The sequence below is a fragment of the Medicago sativa genome, chromosome 7, assembly GCF_051527215.1.
Source record: "Medicago sativa cultivar Bolivia chromosome 7, Bolivia_mono, whole genome shotgun sequence".
Taxonomy (NCBI): domain Eukaryota; kingdom Viridiplantae; phylum Streptophyta; class Magnoliopsida; order Fabales; family Fabaceae; genus Medicago; species Medicago sativa.
In genome coordinates this window covers 11,339,897-11,357,535 of record NC_140755.1, presented here as the reverse complement: position 1 = coordinate 11,357,535, position 17,639 = coordinate 11,339,897, and the positions used below count along the sequence as shown (strand labels likewise).

General features: G+C 35.5%; 2 protein-coding genes and 1 pseudogene across 4 annotated transcripts; 1 reads left to right on the top strand and 2 right to left on the bottom strand.

The window, feature by feature from the left end:
- Window positions 1-2,772: 2,772 nt before the first annotated feature.
- Window positions 2,773-5,522, bottom strand: LOC146904225 (uncharacterized). Of its 3 annotated transcripts, XM_085728151.1 has the most exons (9): window positions 4,980-5,522; window positions 4,324-4,381; window positions 4,176-4,225; window positions 3,814-3,941; window positions 3,671-3,681; window positions 3,500-3,542; window positions 3,287-3,361; window positions 3,172-3,201; window positions 2,773-3,095 (listed from the first exon to the last, which is right to left on the bottom strand). In XM_085728151.1, exons 4-9 carry the CDS (start codon window positions 3,874-3,876, stop codon window positions 2,937-2,939), a joined length of 381 nt encoding a protein of 126 aa, XP_085584277.1. In that variant the 5' UTR covers window positions 3,877-3,941; window positions 4,176-4,225; window positions 4,324-4,381; window positions 4,980-5,522; the 3' UTR covers window positions 2,773-2,936. The 3 variants fall into 3 exon arrangements, with proteins under 3 accessions (XP_085584277.1, XP_085584278.1, XP_085584276.1); XM_085728152.1 differs by lacking the exon at window positions 4,324-4,381 and having other exon boundaries at window positions 4,980-5,516; XM_085728150.1 differs by lacking the exons at window positions 4,176-4,225; window positions 4,324-4,381; window positions 4,980-5,522 and having other exon boundaries at window positions 3,814-4,156.
- A 3,830-nt stretch (window positions 5,523-9,352) lies between these two features.
- Window positions 9,353-13,807, bottom strand: LOC146904224 (putative disease resistance protein RGA3; annotated as a pseudogene).
- Window positions 13,808-15,021: 1,214 nt separating this feature from the next.
- LOC146904223 (uncharacterized) lies at window positions 15,022-16,947 on the top strand. The gene is made up of 2 exons (XM_085728251.1): window positions 15,022-15,391; window positions 15,533-16,947. Exons 1-2 carry the CDS (start codon window positions 15,022-15,024, stop codon window positions 16,945-16,947), a joined length of 1,785 nt encoding a protein of 594 aa, XP_085584377.1.
- The last annotated feature ends 692 nt before the right edge of the window (window positions 16,948-17,639 follow it).

Sequence of the window (17,639 nt, the reverse complement as noted above, 5' to 3'; positions counted from 1 at the left end):
GAATTTGCTTGGTTTGAACGTTGACTTCTTTGACTTGTCCTTTGACTTCTCCTTCTGTAGATCAGGACATTCAGCAATAAAGTGTCCAGGCTTCTTACAGTTGAAGCATCCCTTCTGATCTTCTTTCCTTGAGCTTCTGGAGTTACACCTCTTGGTTAGAAACTTTCTGTTCTTCTTGGCCAGATATTGAAGTCTGTTTGAGAGCATGGCCATTTCAGCAGCATCTGGTTCAGAATCTGAACTTGATTGTTCTTCCTCTTCAGATTCTACCACTTTGAGAGCTTTTGATGACTTGCCTTTGGATGGAAGAGCTATTGATTTACTCTTCTTAGTAGACTCATGTTCATTAAGACTTAACTCATGGACTTTGAGAGAACTAACAAGATCTTCGACACTTAAAGTGTTTAAATCTTTAGCTTCCTCAATGGTAGTCACCTTTGGTCTCCATCTTGCAGGCAAGCTTCTGAGTATCTTGCTCACATGGTCAGAAGCAACATAGCTCTTCTTCAGAATTTGTAGCCCAGAGACTAAGGTTTGAAACCTTGAGTACATCTCCTCAATAGTTTCATCATCCTTCATCTTGAATAACTCGTACTGATGTACAAGCATGAGAGCTTTAGCTTCTTTGACCTTCTTGCTGCCTTCGTAATTTGAACAGAGAGAAGCAAACATAGCTTTAGCAGTGGATTTGTCACTCATCTTCATGTACTCTGCTTTGGGTATAGCAGTGACAAGAGCTCCTCTGATAATATGATGCTTCTTGTAGAGTTTCTTCAGTTCTGGAGTATGTTTCTTTCTATCCACAGCAGCTCCTTCTTCATCAAGGACTAAATCACCAACACCATCTTCTAGAATATCTCATAGTTCTTCATCTAGGCTCATGATATAACTATAAAAGTTGGTTTTCCACCAAGAAAATTCTTCAGCATCTCCATTGAATTTTGGAATCTTTCCAACACTGGATTTCATACTATCACTATAATCATGTGAGACATTTTTATAGCTAGTATCACCAGATCCAGTAGGAGGAGGAGTAGACATGTTTTTCTCAGATCTTTGACTGTTGCACGGTTAAGTGTTACACAACAGACCAAGGCTCTAGATACCAATTGAAGGTGAGAAAAACACAAGAAGGGGGGTTGAATTGTGTTTTGGAAAATTCTTCGTTTCTCCTAAAAACTGAACACACTGATCAGAAGCTAAGTGAGACAGCTTCTGAAGTGGTAATCAGAGTCTAAATGCAGCGGAATAAAATAGAGAGAGAGAGAGAGAGAGAAGAAGAACGACACAAAGCAATTATACTGGTTCCTTCCACAATCCGGAAGTAGTCCAGTCCCCCTTGCACTTCCAAGGAGATTTCACTAAGAGTAATATCTGATTACAATTGCTCAAGCACACAAGCAAGAGACTTCCTTTGCTCAAGAACACAATCAAGAGACTTCCTGCTCAAGCACAACTGCAAGAGACTTCTAACTAAACAAAATTACACAGAAAATTGTTTAAGGTTGAACACTTGATATACAATCAGAGGTGCTCACAATACAAATCAGATACAGACTCAATGACTTAGGAATTTCTAAAATGAAACTTTGAGACACAGAAATTCTAAGTGAATGCAGAACAATTTCAGCAGAGGTTTGGCACTTGTAAAAATGTTGTGAGTCTTTCGTTCAGCATTACCAAAACTCTAAGTCTTCACTCCTTTATATAGAGGTGTGAAAGAGACGTTGTGAAATTGCCAGCACATCAAAGAGTCGTTGTTGAAGCTTGATCTTTCACCAATGATCTTTTGCCTGATTTGGTTGTTGTCCTATGAAGAACCAATTTGAAATCCATTCCTTATCCAAAGGAACATCTATGGAGGCGAAGCCGTATTCTGGAGCTGTTTTCTTGTCTTGTAGTGTGGACACAAAACAGAGTAGTGGAGAAGGTGGTTGTACAGTTCGTACAATAGTACAATGTCAACGCTTTCGTCCAAATTGCAAGCACATGCCTTCAAACACCTTTGAAATGACCGTTGCAATGTTCCACTAATTTTCTGCTATGTTTTCGAATCCAATAGACAGCTTTTGCAGTGTTGATTCTTCAATCTTTGAATCTTTGCAAATCCAGTTGATCTTCAGCTTCTGGTGAAATGACTTCTGATGAGGCAGCTTCTGATGATGCAGCTTCTGATAACGCTGCCACTACAAGAAATGTTGCATTTTGCCAGGGGCAGAAGCCCTGGTAAAATGCTAAAAGCCTTGGCAATTGGACGTTTGCCAGGGGTTTTGCCAGGAGCAGAATCACTAGCAAATCTGCTCATCGCAAATTGTCCTGCCAGGGGTTTAGCTCCTGGCAAAATGCGCTCCTGGCATAGGCCCTGGCACAACCCCTGGCAAATTGTGTCTGCATGATTGCAGGCTTTTATGACTGGTCAATGCAGGCTTTTGCAGACATCACATCAGTCATCTTCAAAACATGCCAGGGACATTGCGAGGGGTTAACCCCTGGCAAATTGTGTACGAATTTTTTTTAAAAAAATGTTTTTTATTTGTTTAAAAAATTAAAATATTAAAATTTAATAATTAAAATAATTTTAAAAAACATTTTAATTTTTTTTTCGAAAAATAATTAAACAGTTGGCCAAATGCTATGTTTTAGAGAGAGATTTGTGCAACAGAATGCTATGTTTTAGAAAATCATTTGTGCATCCAAGAATCAATTTTAACCCATTAGGTGAAAATTTCAAGCAAAAGTATAGCATGAAAAGTGTGGAGAAAGGGGTGAAAATTTAATGTTGAGTTCAAGTAAAACTCAAAAAAAATTAGAACTGCAAATATTATTAATCAGTGGTGTAGAATCCTGAATCTTGATAGTACTGAAACAATTAACCTCAATATTAATGTAGACAAATCCCTATCAGTTTCTTGCATGTGTTTCACATTGGCAAGAAATCAGTTTCCTACATGTATAAACTGATAAATTAAGAAGTAAGAACGATAACCAAATACCGTCTTCAGCACTTGAGTCAGAGCTTGCACAATGATGAAAGTTGTATCTCTTTTAGTGTCATTAAAATATAATGGCAAACCTATCATCATTGGTCTCCTCGCCTGTTAAGTCAAGAAGCGGCTGAGCGCATGCAATCAACATTGGCATAATTTTATCTATAAATTTGTCAACACTCACTTTTGGGCATTGACAGATTTGATCCAAAGCCTGCACAATATTCATTCAGTCAGCAATGTTAAGTTTCAACTAGCGTTATAATGGTAAATGGCCTATCATTGATTTCAAAATATACCTTTAAAATGATACATTTTGTCAAGTATTCTGTATTGCTCAATTTTCCATCAAGTGATATTAGAGATTCCACCACCTTCAAATGTTACAAGAAAAATTAGCACAATAAGAAATCATTGCATAATTATTTGGCAATCATTAAGATATATTACAAATCACAAATCACACTATATAATTTGAGTCAATTCAAAAAAGAATTAGAAGAAATACTCACCTGAACAGCGTCCTGCTCTTTGAAATCATCTGGCCCAACTTTCCTGACAAGATAAACCATGCATTCTTGACATTTGGCACAGAGCAACAAATTGGGTAATCTATACGTATTGGACAAAATAGCTTTCAATGCTTCCTATGTCATTCCTAGACTTCAGATATTAACAAGTACCTGCATTGAAACTGCAAACGATTTCACGGCATCAATAGCTTCGACCTGCAATGATTTTTCAAAACTTCAACACTCAAGAATGACGTACAAAGTTGTGCCACATTGTAAACAATCCACACACAAGCAGTAACAATTGGTCATACCTTTGGGACAACAAGGTCAAATGCCGCACCAGTTTTATCATCATTAACGCGAACAAACTTCATATCTTCAGAACAGTTTTCCAAAGAACTTGATAATTGAACAAGTCATTTGCACAGTTCAAGGAGTCCTATAATTATCACAATGTACATAGAACATGTATCAACTCAATACAATTCATATACATGAAGAACAAGATGATATATTGCTGCAATTAGAAAGCATCCAATATTGTTTCCTAAATTTACTCTAAATCTTACCAATTATCAAAATCTAAACACATAATCATAAATTGATATTAAAATCAAAAAACACGATTTAGTATTTATATAAAAAAAATTCCAATGAAACAGATCCAAATTACTCGCAGCATCAAGCATTGATTTCCATTATTTTCCACTAGCTTTGCCAAACCTAATTGAAATTCACAGAAAATCACATAAGAAAACTCAAACAACGTTCAAATTTCACAAAAATACTCAAGAACAATAACATTAGATAACAAAACACACCACAATAACAGATTTATTGCTAGGATTATCCTTCTTGAACATTTCTTTGAACTCAGACCTAAAAATCAACAAAAAAACGTAACTCCAATCAGAATCAAATCGAACTTCACCGCATCAAATCCGTTACGCTAAATGAGAAATGATAACGCATAGAACAGATTCAAACAATTTTGATCAGCGAAACTTACATGAAAGGAGGAGGAAGAAGACAACACATAACAGAATACACAGGAAGGTTAAAAATGCAATCAAACTGAATTTAAACAATTATAACATTTATGTCAACACTACTACAAAAATCACACTTCAACAGAGAAATAGTTTAGAGTTTTCTTTCGAAAATGTGGCTTAGAACTTTCTACAAGAAAAACATAATTAAAACCACTGAAACAATATTTATGATCAATATCAACACAATTTAATGCAAAAATTCGTATTTGAAAGAAGGAGGAAAATTAGGGTTCAATACAAATTCAGGCTTTTTGCTTTTAAGTGTACAAATTGAGCATGAAGATGAAATTAACAACAAGGTAGTTCAATCTATATCAAAATAAAAGATTTCTCAACTTAAACAAGGAGAATAAAGTTTGACCTTCAATCAACAAAAAAGATAAATTAAAGAATTAAGTGAGTATGTTAAAGAAGAGGTGGCTTACCATGAACAAAGAGAATACAACAATGAAGCTGCAACTCCGGCGCGGTGGCTGTTGATGACAGCACGGCGGCGGGAGAAAAATGGGTGACGCGAAAAGTTTCTCTTTTGGTGAAACTAATTGGACCAATAGAAAGCTCTCGTCGAGGAGATGAAGAAAATGGTATTACTTTGTTCGATTGGTGAAAACGGCAGCCGAAACAGCACCGGAAAGATGAGGGTGGTGGTGGTTTAATGGAGGAGGCTTTGTTCTTATTTCAATAGAGGAGAGAGAGAGAGTAAAAATGAAAAATGAATTAGAAGGGGGAAGGGGAGTCTGACGAGAGAGAGAGAGACAAGGGAAAGGTTATGTGGTCCATGTGACCACTAGAAAAATGAGAGAAAAGAATCATTATGTGTGGGCCCTTTCAATTTCCCAGGGGTTATGACAAGTTGCTCCTGGCAAATGTAGCCAGGGTTTATGCGAGGGTCATGCTCCTGGCAAATTTACCAGGGCTTCCTGCTCCTGGCATAATTCCCTGGCTAATTGCAACATTTCTAGTAGTGTGCTTCTGATAACGCAGCTTCTGATGATGTGGCTTCTGGACCTCTTGTCTTCAGAAGCAGTAATCTTCAGGAGCACCATTTCTTCAGGAGCGCTTTACTCTCTTCAGAAGCGCTTTACTCTCTTCAGGAGCAGCTTGACTTCAGGAGCGCTTTCCGTCTTCAGGAGCGTATTGCCTTCAGAAGCGTCTAAGCTTCATTTTCTTTTGCTCTTTATTTGCTCATTCAGAACCAATTAATGATGTAACTTTTTAACTGTGGTCCTGTACACTTGAACAAATATTAGCTAGTCCAATTTACAATTTTTTAATACCTTGTTATCATCAAAACTCTTTAAGGTTCATTGTTAAACACATTTTGTTCTAACAAGCTTGAAATCAGGGGAGAAACTATCAAAGGATCTTTATAAAGTAGATTTGACTTGTATTTTATTTACGCATATTTAATTTATATTTTGAGTTCAATTAATAATTTTTATTTTAATATTATTTCGACCAAATTATTTTTAATAAATAATTTAGAAATTAAATTATTATTTAAGTTTATATTAATTATTTATAAATTTTGGAAATAAATTATAATAGTATATAGTATCGAAATATAAAACTTATTTATTTGGAAATTATCAAAATAAAGTATGAAATTAAAATAATTATTTATTTTCAAATTATGAAAATAAGAAAATTGATCTATAAAGAAAATCTATAAATATTACTTTAATATTTTATTGACCATATTTATTTTATTGATAATCGTTTTATTGAAATAAAAACACGTATTTAATTTTTATTGGATATTGGATGCCTTTGTAAAAATATTGGATATTGGATGTCATAGTTTATCTATATAAACTCTCCCTCTTATCTTGTCTTTCCATCAATTCACCTCTAGTAAAAAAACAAACCATCATTCATTTCCCTCCGCAACCATCATTTATTATTAGTTGTGTCAGCGTGTGTCTGTGTTGTGTCCGATATCCGTGTCCGTATCCGTGCTTCATCTTCACCCTTCCTTTTTGTAACCGTCTCCCTCCACCACCACCACTCTTCTTCAATTCTACTTCCAGGTTCTCTCTCTATCTCTCTCTCAAACAATAATTTATTTTTGATTTTTTACTATTTTCACTGACCTTGCATACTTCTTGCAGTTCTAGCTTGCAGTACAACTCTCGCAAAGCTTCATCCTCTGCCCGCTTGATTTCTCCAATCTGCATCAGGTTTGTTCTTCAAATTCATTTGCTTCAACTTTCATTACGTTACAATTCTAAAGTTTCAAATGTTTTTGTTTTGGTGAAATTGAAATGCTTATTTTTTTTTATTTTTTTTTGTGTGAAATTGAAATGCTTCTTTGTTTTGTTTGTGAAATTGAATGCTTCTTGTTATGTTATGCATTTTTGTTATTTGTTTATTTCACAACGTTGTTTTCACTCATGAAGTTAATTCGTAACAACGTATGTAATCTGGATTATTCTCGTCGTTTATTAATTTTATAATCTAACTATAAATTTGCATGAATGTATTATCATATTGAACTTAAATTTTGGAAAATTTGTTGTTTGGTGGAATCAGCTTATAATTATTATTATGGGTGTTCCACAGATGTTTTTGTAAAATCAGTTTTTTTATACATGGTATTGTAAAATTGGGAATTAAATGAGATTTTATTGATTTATTAACTTGTATTCATAACTATGAGATCCAATTGAATTTCATAAAAAAAAAATATTAAGAGTCGTTTTTGGTGCAAACAAATATTGATGAAGGGAGGATCTGCAGTTTTTAATGCCTAGGGCAAACCATTAATCATATCAACAATGATCACTAGATTCATTGGTGATGGAATTTTTTTTTGTTACATGTGGTGGATTTGTTTTCTAAAAAAAATGTTGGGTTAAATGCTCATTTGATCTCTATTTTTAAAAGTACGAAGCTTTGATCACCCTATTTTAGAGTTTGTTTTTTGGTCTCCTATTTACTTTTTTTTTTCTTTTTGAATTTTGGTTCATTATCTCATTTTTGTGTTACTGCAATGAACTAAGATAGATCAGTAGAATAGAATAGACTTAAATAATGAGTCATGGTTTTCTAGAAGGATCTATAGAGATCCATTATCATGAGTAATTGAATACCATTGTTATTTATAAATAAGTGATTGATGATTCTAATTATTCATTTTGTATGATAATGATTGCAACCACTAATCACTTGTTTATAAACAATGGTATTCTAAAACCTTACTTAATGACTCAACATAATTGATCACTCTAGATCCTCCCAGAAAACCATGACAGATCATCTAATGTAACTTGGGCTTATTCTATTCTATCTTAGTTCAATACAATCATTTTTTATGATGTGGCTTATTCATTGATGACATAACAATGCTCATCAGGCGGCATTATGTATCTTTGTCAGCAAAAATATGTCTAATAAACGTTATGTCATATAAATGAATACGTCAAATCATCAAAAAAAATGATGCAAAAAGGGATAGGACACCATAATTTTGAAAACAGTTAAATAGGGGTCCAAAAATTTGATTTTTTAAAATAGGGAGACGAAAACTTCATATTTTAGAAAATAGAGGGACCACGAGTGCATTTAAGCAAAAAATGTTTATTAAATAACACAATTAATCAAGTTTATTTACAATATTTGAATCTAATTCTTTTCATCAAGTTGCTTCATAAGATGACCTATAAATGACCATTACCATAATAACATTCTTCATAAGATGACCTATAAATGACCATTACCATAATAACATTCGAAATGCATAGACGTGTTGGGATGTATAAATGTATTTGAGCATTCTCATCCTTTGATATAGCTTTTCGGATGAGATCCAAACTTATTTAATATGTTATTGTAGTTTATTCTGTTAACAAAAATGCTATTAGAGTTTATTGAATTTGGTCACCCGCCATTTATATCCACGCTTAAATCTAGAGTCCAAATTTCCTAATTAGTTTGTATTGAGCCTACCAGACACAATTGTTCTTAGCCTCAGTTGGTGTGCTTATGGATTTCAAGGGTTTAGGACAAGTGGAAAAACCTTTTGTTCCACTACTAGAGGAAGCATGCTCTCGTCATCCTTCACTTGTTGAGTAAAATATTCAACAAGCTTGTTGACCAAAAATTTTGATCAACAAGTGAAGCATGCTTCCTCTAGTGGTGAAACAAAAGTTTTTTCCACTTGTCTTAAACCCTTGAAATCTATAAGCACACCAATCGAGGCTAGGAACAATTCCACATGAGTGTGTCTGGAAGGCTCAATACAAACTAAGTAAGAAATTTGGATTCTAGATTTAGGTGTGGATATATATGGTGGATGGCCAAACTCAATAAACTCTAATATCATTTTTTTAACAGAATAATTAAACTCTAATAACATAGTAAATGAGGTTGGATCTCATCCCAAAAGCTGTCTCAAAGGATAAGAGTGTACAAACACATTTATACATCCAACAACCTTGAAACTTGAGCAATATGTGACTCCAATACAACTTCAACACCTGCCATTATGTTTAGCGTGGGTCCAATTCATATATTGCAATCCTTAACCCGACTCTAATACTATATTAAATTGTTAAACTACCTTATGAATTCTTAGTCTATTTTTACTGGGATCATTAACTGGAATACTGTATTCTGGCATTGATGGTATGAACCCGTAGCACATTCGATGATAATGGATACATAGGTCTTGGGTCATATTGATTTATATGGCTCAACATTTAAGACACTTCTTTCCTTGATAGGATTACTTGCTCAAAATGAATTAACGAGTATTAGAAGCGTTTTCTCTTGGAACATGGAACGTGAAATGTGGATATGGTTTGCTTAAGACATTATTTTTATACTATTTTTGTTGTTTAATTTTTTATGCTTCAATACTTTACATATCGGAGAAAAATCTTGAATTCTGATTAGTAGGGCACATACATAATGCCTTCTAGAAGAAAATTAAAACAGACACGACATATTAATAATAATTAAAAAAGTATACATAAAGTATACATAAATCAAACTTCAATTCACTACCATTAGGTTTCTAAACTTGATCACTTGAAGGATTGTGGTGCTGAAATTTGGTAGAATACTTTCTTGCCTGTCGCAGATAATTTAACAATAGGTCTTGCTAGCCAGTGCCTTCAGGGTAATGGTTAAGGAACTACAAATAGAAATTTTGTCTTGAAAATATAAGTTTTGACTTTTGATTAAGTAATAATTACACCATTTTTTATAAAAAGTTACTTATTTTGATTGATTAACCAATACCCTAAGGGCACTGTTTAGCATTCTCCTTTCGCGTCGTGTCAGCTACAGAAGCTTGGTGAGAAATAGTCTTTCCTTGCTGCAAATTCCATGTTCACTTTCCATGGCTGATCTTCCTTTCCATTCCATCAGAGCTTGCTATCACATGAGTTATAGCTGGCATATGAATTGTTGTTCCAGTGGATTTTTCTGACCTTAAACAAAGGCGGAATTAATTGATGTAACAGGTTCTGAATGAACCCTTAGAATTGGGCTCATTAATCCTTGGTTTATCTATCACAATGTTCGAAGATTTCTCATTATTTTCCTCACATAGATTGAATTCGCGATTTCACTTGCAAATCAAAAGGTGGTTGAAGGAGTGATGGGCATTAGAAGTGCTTGCAGAGGTGTACCTTCTCCTTTCTAACAAAAAACATAAAATCAATATCAGTTAGCACAACATAAATCAAATATTATACAATAAATCTAAACTAGGCCTAAATAAACACAAAGGTAGAAAGACAGAAGGAGTGTCTCGGTCTCGGACAACGAAAGGAAACTAGAGATTAAACATTCGGCCACCTAAATGCTAGAATCTGTACTTATTGTTATTAGAAGATGATGAAGAACCAAGTTGGAAAATAGAAACAAGAACATCATAAAATAACAGTCAGAGTTTTGATGGTGGAAACAAATTTTTACTCACATTGTTTGTATCTCAATCCCTTGGTGGTCGAAGGCTTGTCTTCCCTCAAAAAGGAATCATGCTTCAGAACCCTGGAAAACAAAAGGAAAACACAAAGTTAAATATAAAATAAAATAGCATGAAATATAAAGCAACAACCAACAAACACATTACCTCCGATAGGGATGAACAAAGAAATGACAAATGCAAGAAGGGAAATCAAATCCAAATCTGTGGTCCTTCAAAATAAAAACCTCCTGCGAAGAAAAAAAAAGAGCGAAAAAACATTGTAACCAAGAGTCATAACAATAGAAAGCGCACAATTACAACAAATAGCATTGAGAGTGGGTGAGAGATTTAAAAACAAACCTATAACCCTGCGTTCCCTAATTTCAATATCGTGAATGTGAGATATTTTTGACCATTGCTCTCCAGGCTCTCCTATTTCCATTTCACATCGTTTCTCCAACTCATGACATTGATAAATCATTAAAGATTTCAAACTAGTGAGGCTTTGAATGCTCGTTGGAAGAGAAATCAACTTCGGACAATGTATAATATCTAGTTTTTGAAGCAAGATAAGGTTTCCTAAAGAGTCTGGTAAGGATGTCAGGTTTGGAAGAACCCCAAATGTCAATGATTGAAGGGAAGTCATGTGATTTAGAGCCTCATTCCAACCTTCTACTTCTGAGCATCCCGAAATGTTCAATTTGGGTGTGTTTGGATTGAAGGTTTAGGAGGGGAAGAGAGGGGAGGGCTCACTTTTATTTTTTAAATTACGAACAATGTAAAATGTTTTTTAAAATAAATTAAGTGTTTTTGAAGTATTATATGACCATTTATCATGTTGTTAATTCAATTTTCTAAAAATTATTTTATAAAGTCCGTAATTTAAAAATGAAAAGTAAGCCCACCCATCCTTCCCCTCCTAAACCCTATCCAAACAGACCCTCAGAGAAGGTAGTTTCCCCAATTTTGGGAGGTGTTGTAAACAGCTTTTGCAATTTATGAGACTTAATGGCTGTAAATGTATTAAAGTAGGACTAGACATCCATTCTAGGAAATGGGAACCTGCATATCCTACCACACATAATTCTTGAAGTTGTTGGGTAAAAGGTTGAAGTACTTCAAGAAGCTGCTCCACATTTTCCTGCAACTGGGACTCTTCATCCCATGACAACCGCAAATTGTTCACGTTCTTACTCGACATGTTGGCTTCTTTAGCATCTTCTACACTTTTCACTCTCTCAAGGTGCTTGATGTGAAACTTATCTATTTTGAAATTTAACTGTCCTAATTCTGCCAAAAGGAACCCTCTTCCTTTGTCAACTACATACATGCTCAAAGTCCTCATGGAAGTCAACTTCCCTATTTGAGGAGGTAAACTTGATAGACTCACGCAGTTATTCAAGGATAGATGTTGTAGAGCTTTCAAGCGTATCAAATTATTAGGCAATTTTTGGAGCTTTCTACAACTGTCTAATTTCAAAATTTGTAAATTCCACAACTTACATATGGATTCTGGTAGAGTTCAAATCGACCGTGAGAAAGATCCAATTACCTTAAAAACACTTCAAATGACCGATTGAAGATGTCACTTCAAATAAAGTGACCTGAAGCACATGTAAAGAAAGAAAATTGAATACATTGGATGGTGAACATACACCGATACGATATGATCTTTTGTAGATCCTCAGTGATTTGATGCTACACATCTCGATTGAATCTACCTTAGGTGAAATCGTCTTTTCATATGAGATATGGTGGACTCTTTCTAATGTACTAGGCATGTCATCGTCTGATGAAATGCAACGCACCTCTTCTGAAATTGATTGAGCAAGATCGTGAACAAGATCGTGCATCTTGAAACTTGTAATTTTGCCAAATACATCTGTCTCAATATCTTGAAAAAATGATCTCCAATATAATTCGTTCCACGTCTCGTTGCCAATATCTTCCTCGTCCAACATTTTATTGGATGAAATAAAGCCATTAGCCATCCAAAGCTCAATTAGAAACTGCTTGTTTATTATTTCATCTTTGGGAAATAGCGCACATAAGGCAAAACATTGTCTCATTTTAACTGGCAAATTCAAGTAACTTAATCTCAACACATGCATGACATAATCTTCATCTTGTAAACTCCATAGTTTGCTTTCCTTGACAGAGGGCCACTCCTTTTCCTCTCTTTTAAAGCGCATGAGACTTCCTAGTGTTATTGCTGTAAGAAGCACTCCCCTGCACTTCTTTAGTATCTCCTTTCCTATGGCCACAAGCTCTTTACGTTCTACCTCATTTGGTCCAAAAGCTCTTTCTTTAAACAATTCCCAACAATATTTGTTAGATAGCTTTGATATATCATGCGAAGGTATTGTTCGCATGATTTCTGCTACCTTCACAAGACGAGTAGTGACCAAAATTGATCAAGCACCCTTTCCTCCACAAGCCAATACAGATCTTAACTTCTGCCAATTCTCTTGTTTATCATCCCAAACATCATCCAATACTAGTAAAAATCTTTTTCCTTGAAGCAGTTCTTGAAGTCTTCTTTGTAGTGGCTCTAGATCCAAATCATCACAAGATTTCTTAGTTGCCGCTTCGATGATGGCTCTAGTCATTCTTTTAAGACTAAAATCATCTGAAACACACACCCACATCTTCATATCAAAGTGTTGGACCACCCTTTCATGGTTGAAGATAAGTTGGGCAAGTGTTGTTTTTCCAAGTCCGCCTAGACCCACAATTGGATAGATGGACCACCCTTTCTTGATGTGGTTTAGCGCCAGTCAAGGACTACGCTTCTCTTCTCTCTAACTATCTCAGTCAATTCAAACTTGGCCTTTTCTTCAGATATTTCATCTAGTCTCTTGAATGCTCTTCATTTTCCTCGCCATTTTGTACCGAAAAGCACCTTGTTTTGGATGAAGAGAGGATAAGCAAGAGCTTTGTAGCTTACCATGTAGTCCACCCTTGTATCCTTTGTACTCCAACTCCAGTACATTGGTGGCACACTCGTCCAAGATGTCGACGTAAGCAGCATCTTTAAGTTTAAGCAGCCAATCCTTGATAGCTTTCTCAGTGAATTGTTTCTCCTCGGTATCTTCAAGAATAGCCTTGATTCTAGCGAACAAGCTTTGAAGACTTTTGAAATCTTTTTCGAAACCAAGAAATAGGCCCATCTCTTTCTGAATGAGTGAGCTCAAATTGTCAAGGACAAGTTCAAGCACAGCTTCAGCCATTCTTCCAAGTTGTAACTTGATCGCAAAATGTAAGTAAGGTTTGTTTGTATGTTAGAATATAAGTTTTGCTTCAAGTTGCTCAAGTTTTTGGAAACAATCAAATGAAAATGGCAGGTGATATAATAAAACACTGCAATAAACGGTTGAATTATTTAAAGCTCTTAATTGTAAAATGAATATGACAGTGAGGTTGTACTGTATTGTATGATCATGCGTGAGTTATTATTACAAAAATATTAGGTGAGAAAATAAAAATCTTCACTGCAGTAGGTTATAACCACTTGAATTATTTTGTAAGAGTTATTATTATATTGACATTTGAGTAAAGTAATCTTCTATTCATTTGTGCCGTAAATATATACAGCTCAGTTGATAAAGAAAGTATATTGTAGTTTCAGAGAACGTTTGAGCTCAGATTTTCACTTATGTGAAAATCTAACTACTACGTTATTTGACAAAAAAAAAAGTAACTTTTAAATCCAGTAAAAAAAAATAGTAACATGTAATCTTTATTATAAACATTTCCCTTGCATCAAATAAAAAGTACACATGGCACATTCACATTGTCCATTGCATTCAATGTTTTTCTATCAACCAATTAGAATGAATCATGACTCATAATTTTTTTATTAACCAATCAAAATAGATCATGACTCATTTATTTTTTATCAACCAATAAAAATTGATCATGACATGATTTTTTCCTATATATAAACAATTTGTTTTTCATTATTTTCATCTACCTCTTCCTCCCATAAAAAAGAAAAGAAAAAAGAAGACCTTTTGTGTTATAAAATCATGAAAGTTTAATCACTTGATGATAGAAATGTTATTTTCTTTTGGTATCCTAAAGGTTACATACAATTGTTTCGGCTCTGGTTCGAGGAGGCAGTGAGTGCATGCAGATTTTGGTTGCAGTTTTCTTTTGTGTGCATCCTTTGGGTTTTGAGTGTACTTTTTGTGATTGTTTTATCAATGTGGTTGTATTTATGTAATTTTTGAGTGTAATTTTTGTTCTAGCATGTACTCCCTCTGGTCACTATTATAAGCAAAAGTTCATTTTTTAGATTCATTCAATAAATGATGTATGTAGTCTATATATAGACCACATACATCATTTATTGAATGAACCTCAAAAGTCAATTTTTGCTTATAATAGTGACCGGAGGGAGTAGGTGTGAAACCGTTTTTCTTTGGCATTTGTATTTTGGAGCCTTGCCTTTCCTATGTATTTCTTATATTGTTAGCCTTTAAAATATATAATATGTTGTTTAAAGAAACCATACAATTGGTTCGCATCATGTAATTTAAGCAAGATTTATGCATTTGAAACACATATTAGCACCTGCATTATCCTTTGCAGCAGCTCTTGCGGGGACGACGGTAATTGACGACAGACCTTTTCCTTCTCCATGCATTAAAGGCGATGTGTTAAGCATCAAAATCTGTCAAAAGGAATACAGTAAGGGGGTAGAAGATTGTAGGAAGGCGTTAAGGGCACACTTGACTCTTAACAAAGGGGACAAACCTTACTCTACACGTGATCTCAGTATTAAAATTGGAAAAATTTGGAAGACAACGGAGGGTTGGAAAATGGTGCCTCTTGGTAAGGGGTATTATGACTTTCATTTCGAATCAGCGGAGGATTTAAAGAAAATATGGGCAGTAGGAACAGTTAATCTAAAGCCTGGTTTGTTGAGATTTTCACAATGGACCAAAGATTTTAAATTTCAAGCGCAGAAACAGACTCATGTCTCGCTCTGGATACGTTTGGTGGAGTTACCGCAATAGTATTGGCGAGAGAGAACCTTGAAGGAAATTGCAAGTGCAGTTGGAACACCTATTGATATTGATGGACCAACTAGAAATCGTACCTTTGGTCATTATGCTCGCATTTTGGTGGACATTGATTTATCGAAGAAAGCATATGATGAGGTTCTTGTGGAACGTGATGGTTTTGCGTTCATGGTGGAAATACAATACGAGCGGAGACCTTTGTTTTGCCACCATTGCTACTCCATTGGACATAGTATCACTACTTGTAGATGGTTAAATCCGCAAGCCGCCAAAGAGAAGGTGAATCATGGGAAACAACCGGAAAAAGAAATTGTTGCTGCGCCCCCTAAAGCACCACAACACAAGGATGGGGGTGCATCTACCTCGGCCATTGGAGGTAATGGCTCATGGATTCCAATTTCTGTCAACTCCACAGTTACTACCACTTCCAGGACGACGGTCCCAGCTCCTCAGACAACACAGGCTGCATCAATTCTGGTCAACACACTCACTCAATCAATTCCGGTTTCTTTACCTGCAGTGCCAGTTTTAGACATATCATCAAACTCGTTCAGTTTGCCGCTTCATAATGTTTTTGACTGTATTGATCGTATTTCGACTGATGAATTAGCTATGACTATACCTGTGTTGGAGAAGGTTGTTTCCCCTGTAGCGCACGATGACGTGCAACCCGTAGAAGTGGGGAGGTCTCATCAGACATCGTGGGAGGTGTTGGAGAACCTCACGGTGACTGCTGTTACTAACTCACTTCTAGATAGTGTGAAACACAATCAATTGAGCCTGAGGGAGCTGGTGGAGAGTCCTAAAGGTTCTATTGAGTGTGTCACACACTCATCCCCTCTTGGGCGTGAGGACATACGACCTGTCGGAGTGGAACAGACAACTCAGATATCGCGGGAGGAGTTGGAGATCCCCACGGTCGATGATGTTTCTGAACCGCTTCAGAATGGTGTGGAACATGATCATGTGATCCCACGGGAGCTGGTGGAGAGTCCCAAGGGTGCTCGTGAGAGTGTTGCAAGACCATCCCCTTTTGAGCATGATGACATGCATGAGGTGTCTGCTGACTTCCAAGACCATCACGATATTTCTCTCATTGATCCTCCGATTGTTACACTTGAGAATTCTGATGGGTCTCTGGATGGTATAGATGATGGTCTTGCTGGTTCACAAGCATTGAAAACGCCTATGGTTACCGAAGCATCAAAGGAACAGAATGTGGTTACTTTGCAAAGACAAGGGGTTCATCCTAGCAAGAATATCCAGCATGGTTTAGATTTATGGGAAAGAGTCCGTGAATATGATGCAAGATCAGCAGCTGAAGCAGCTGATAGTTTCATGCCTGTTCTTAAACGAAATCAGAAACAGAAACTTAAGGTACAACATGTCTTATCAAAGCAGACATCAAAATCCCGTGCACGGGGTGACACTCAACCACCGGCTCAATGAATCTTCTCCATTGGAATATTAGAGAATATTGTTGCGCAGACAAGTTGGCTGCTTTGGGTCATTCCATAGTTGGTGAGATTTGGCTTGACACTCTTCCAGATGAGGTGAAGATTGATTTTTTTTAGGGACAGATGTGGGTTACCGAATTATAGATTCCCTTAATCTATTTTTGGGCTGTTTTGTTGTTTTTTCTGTTTCTTTTTCTGTATTTTGCTGTTTTTTTTTTTGTGGGTTTTGGTATAATCCCCTCACATTTTGTAAATATCTTTTCCCCCTTTTTTTAATAAATTTTCGAGTTTGGCGGAATAGGATGGAGGTATCTCGGGGTGCCAACCTAGTTGGGATGTCGATGATGCCTCCTGATGCCTGTCCTCTCTCCTTGCTTATCAAAAAAAAAAAAACACATATTAACATCATTTTTCTTTACTATGAAGGTGTGTCACTTATGACTCAATCGTATGTATCGAATGCTTCAATAAACCAGTATGCAATAATCACGGTTTCTCATTGCACATAATCTCAGTTTCTAGCCCTATAAGAAATGTGTCATAAAGTTATGGTTTTAAGGAAATGTTATTACATTATCTTCAATACAATCTTGATCAAATCAAAACATATACTCATGATTTTGTATCATTCACTTAAGTTTATCTTTTTTACTACGAGTCAGCCATTTAAGTACAAAAAAAAAT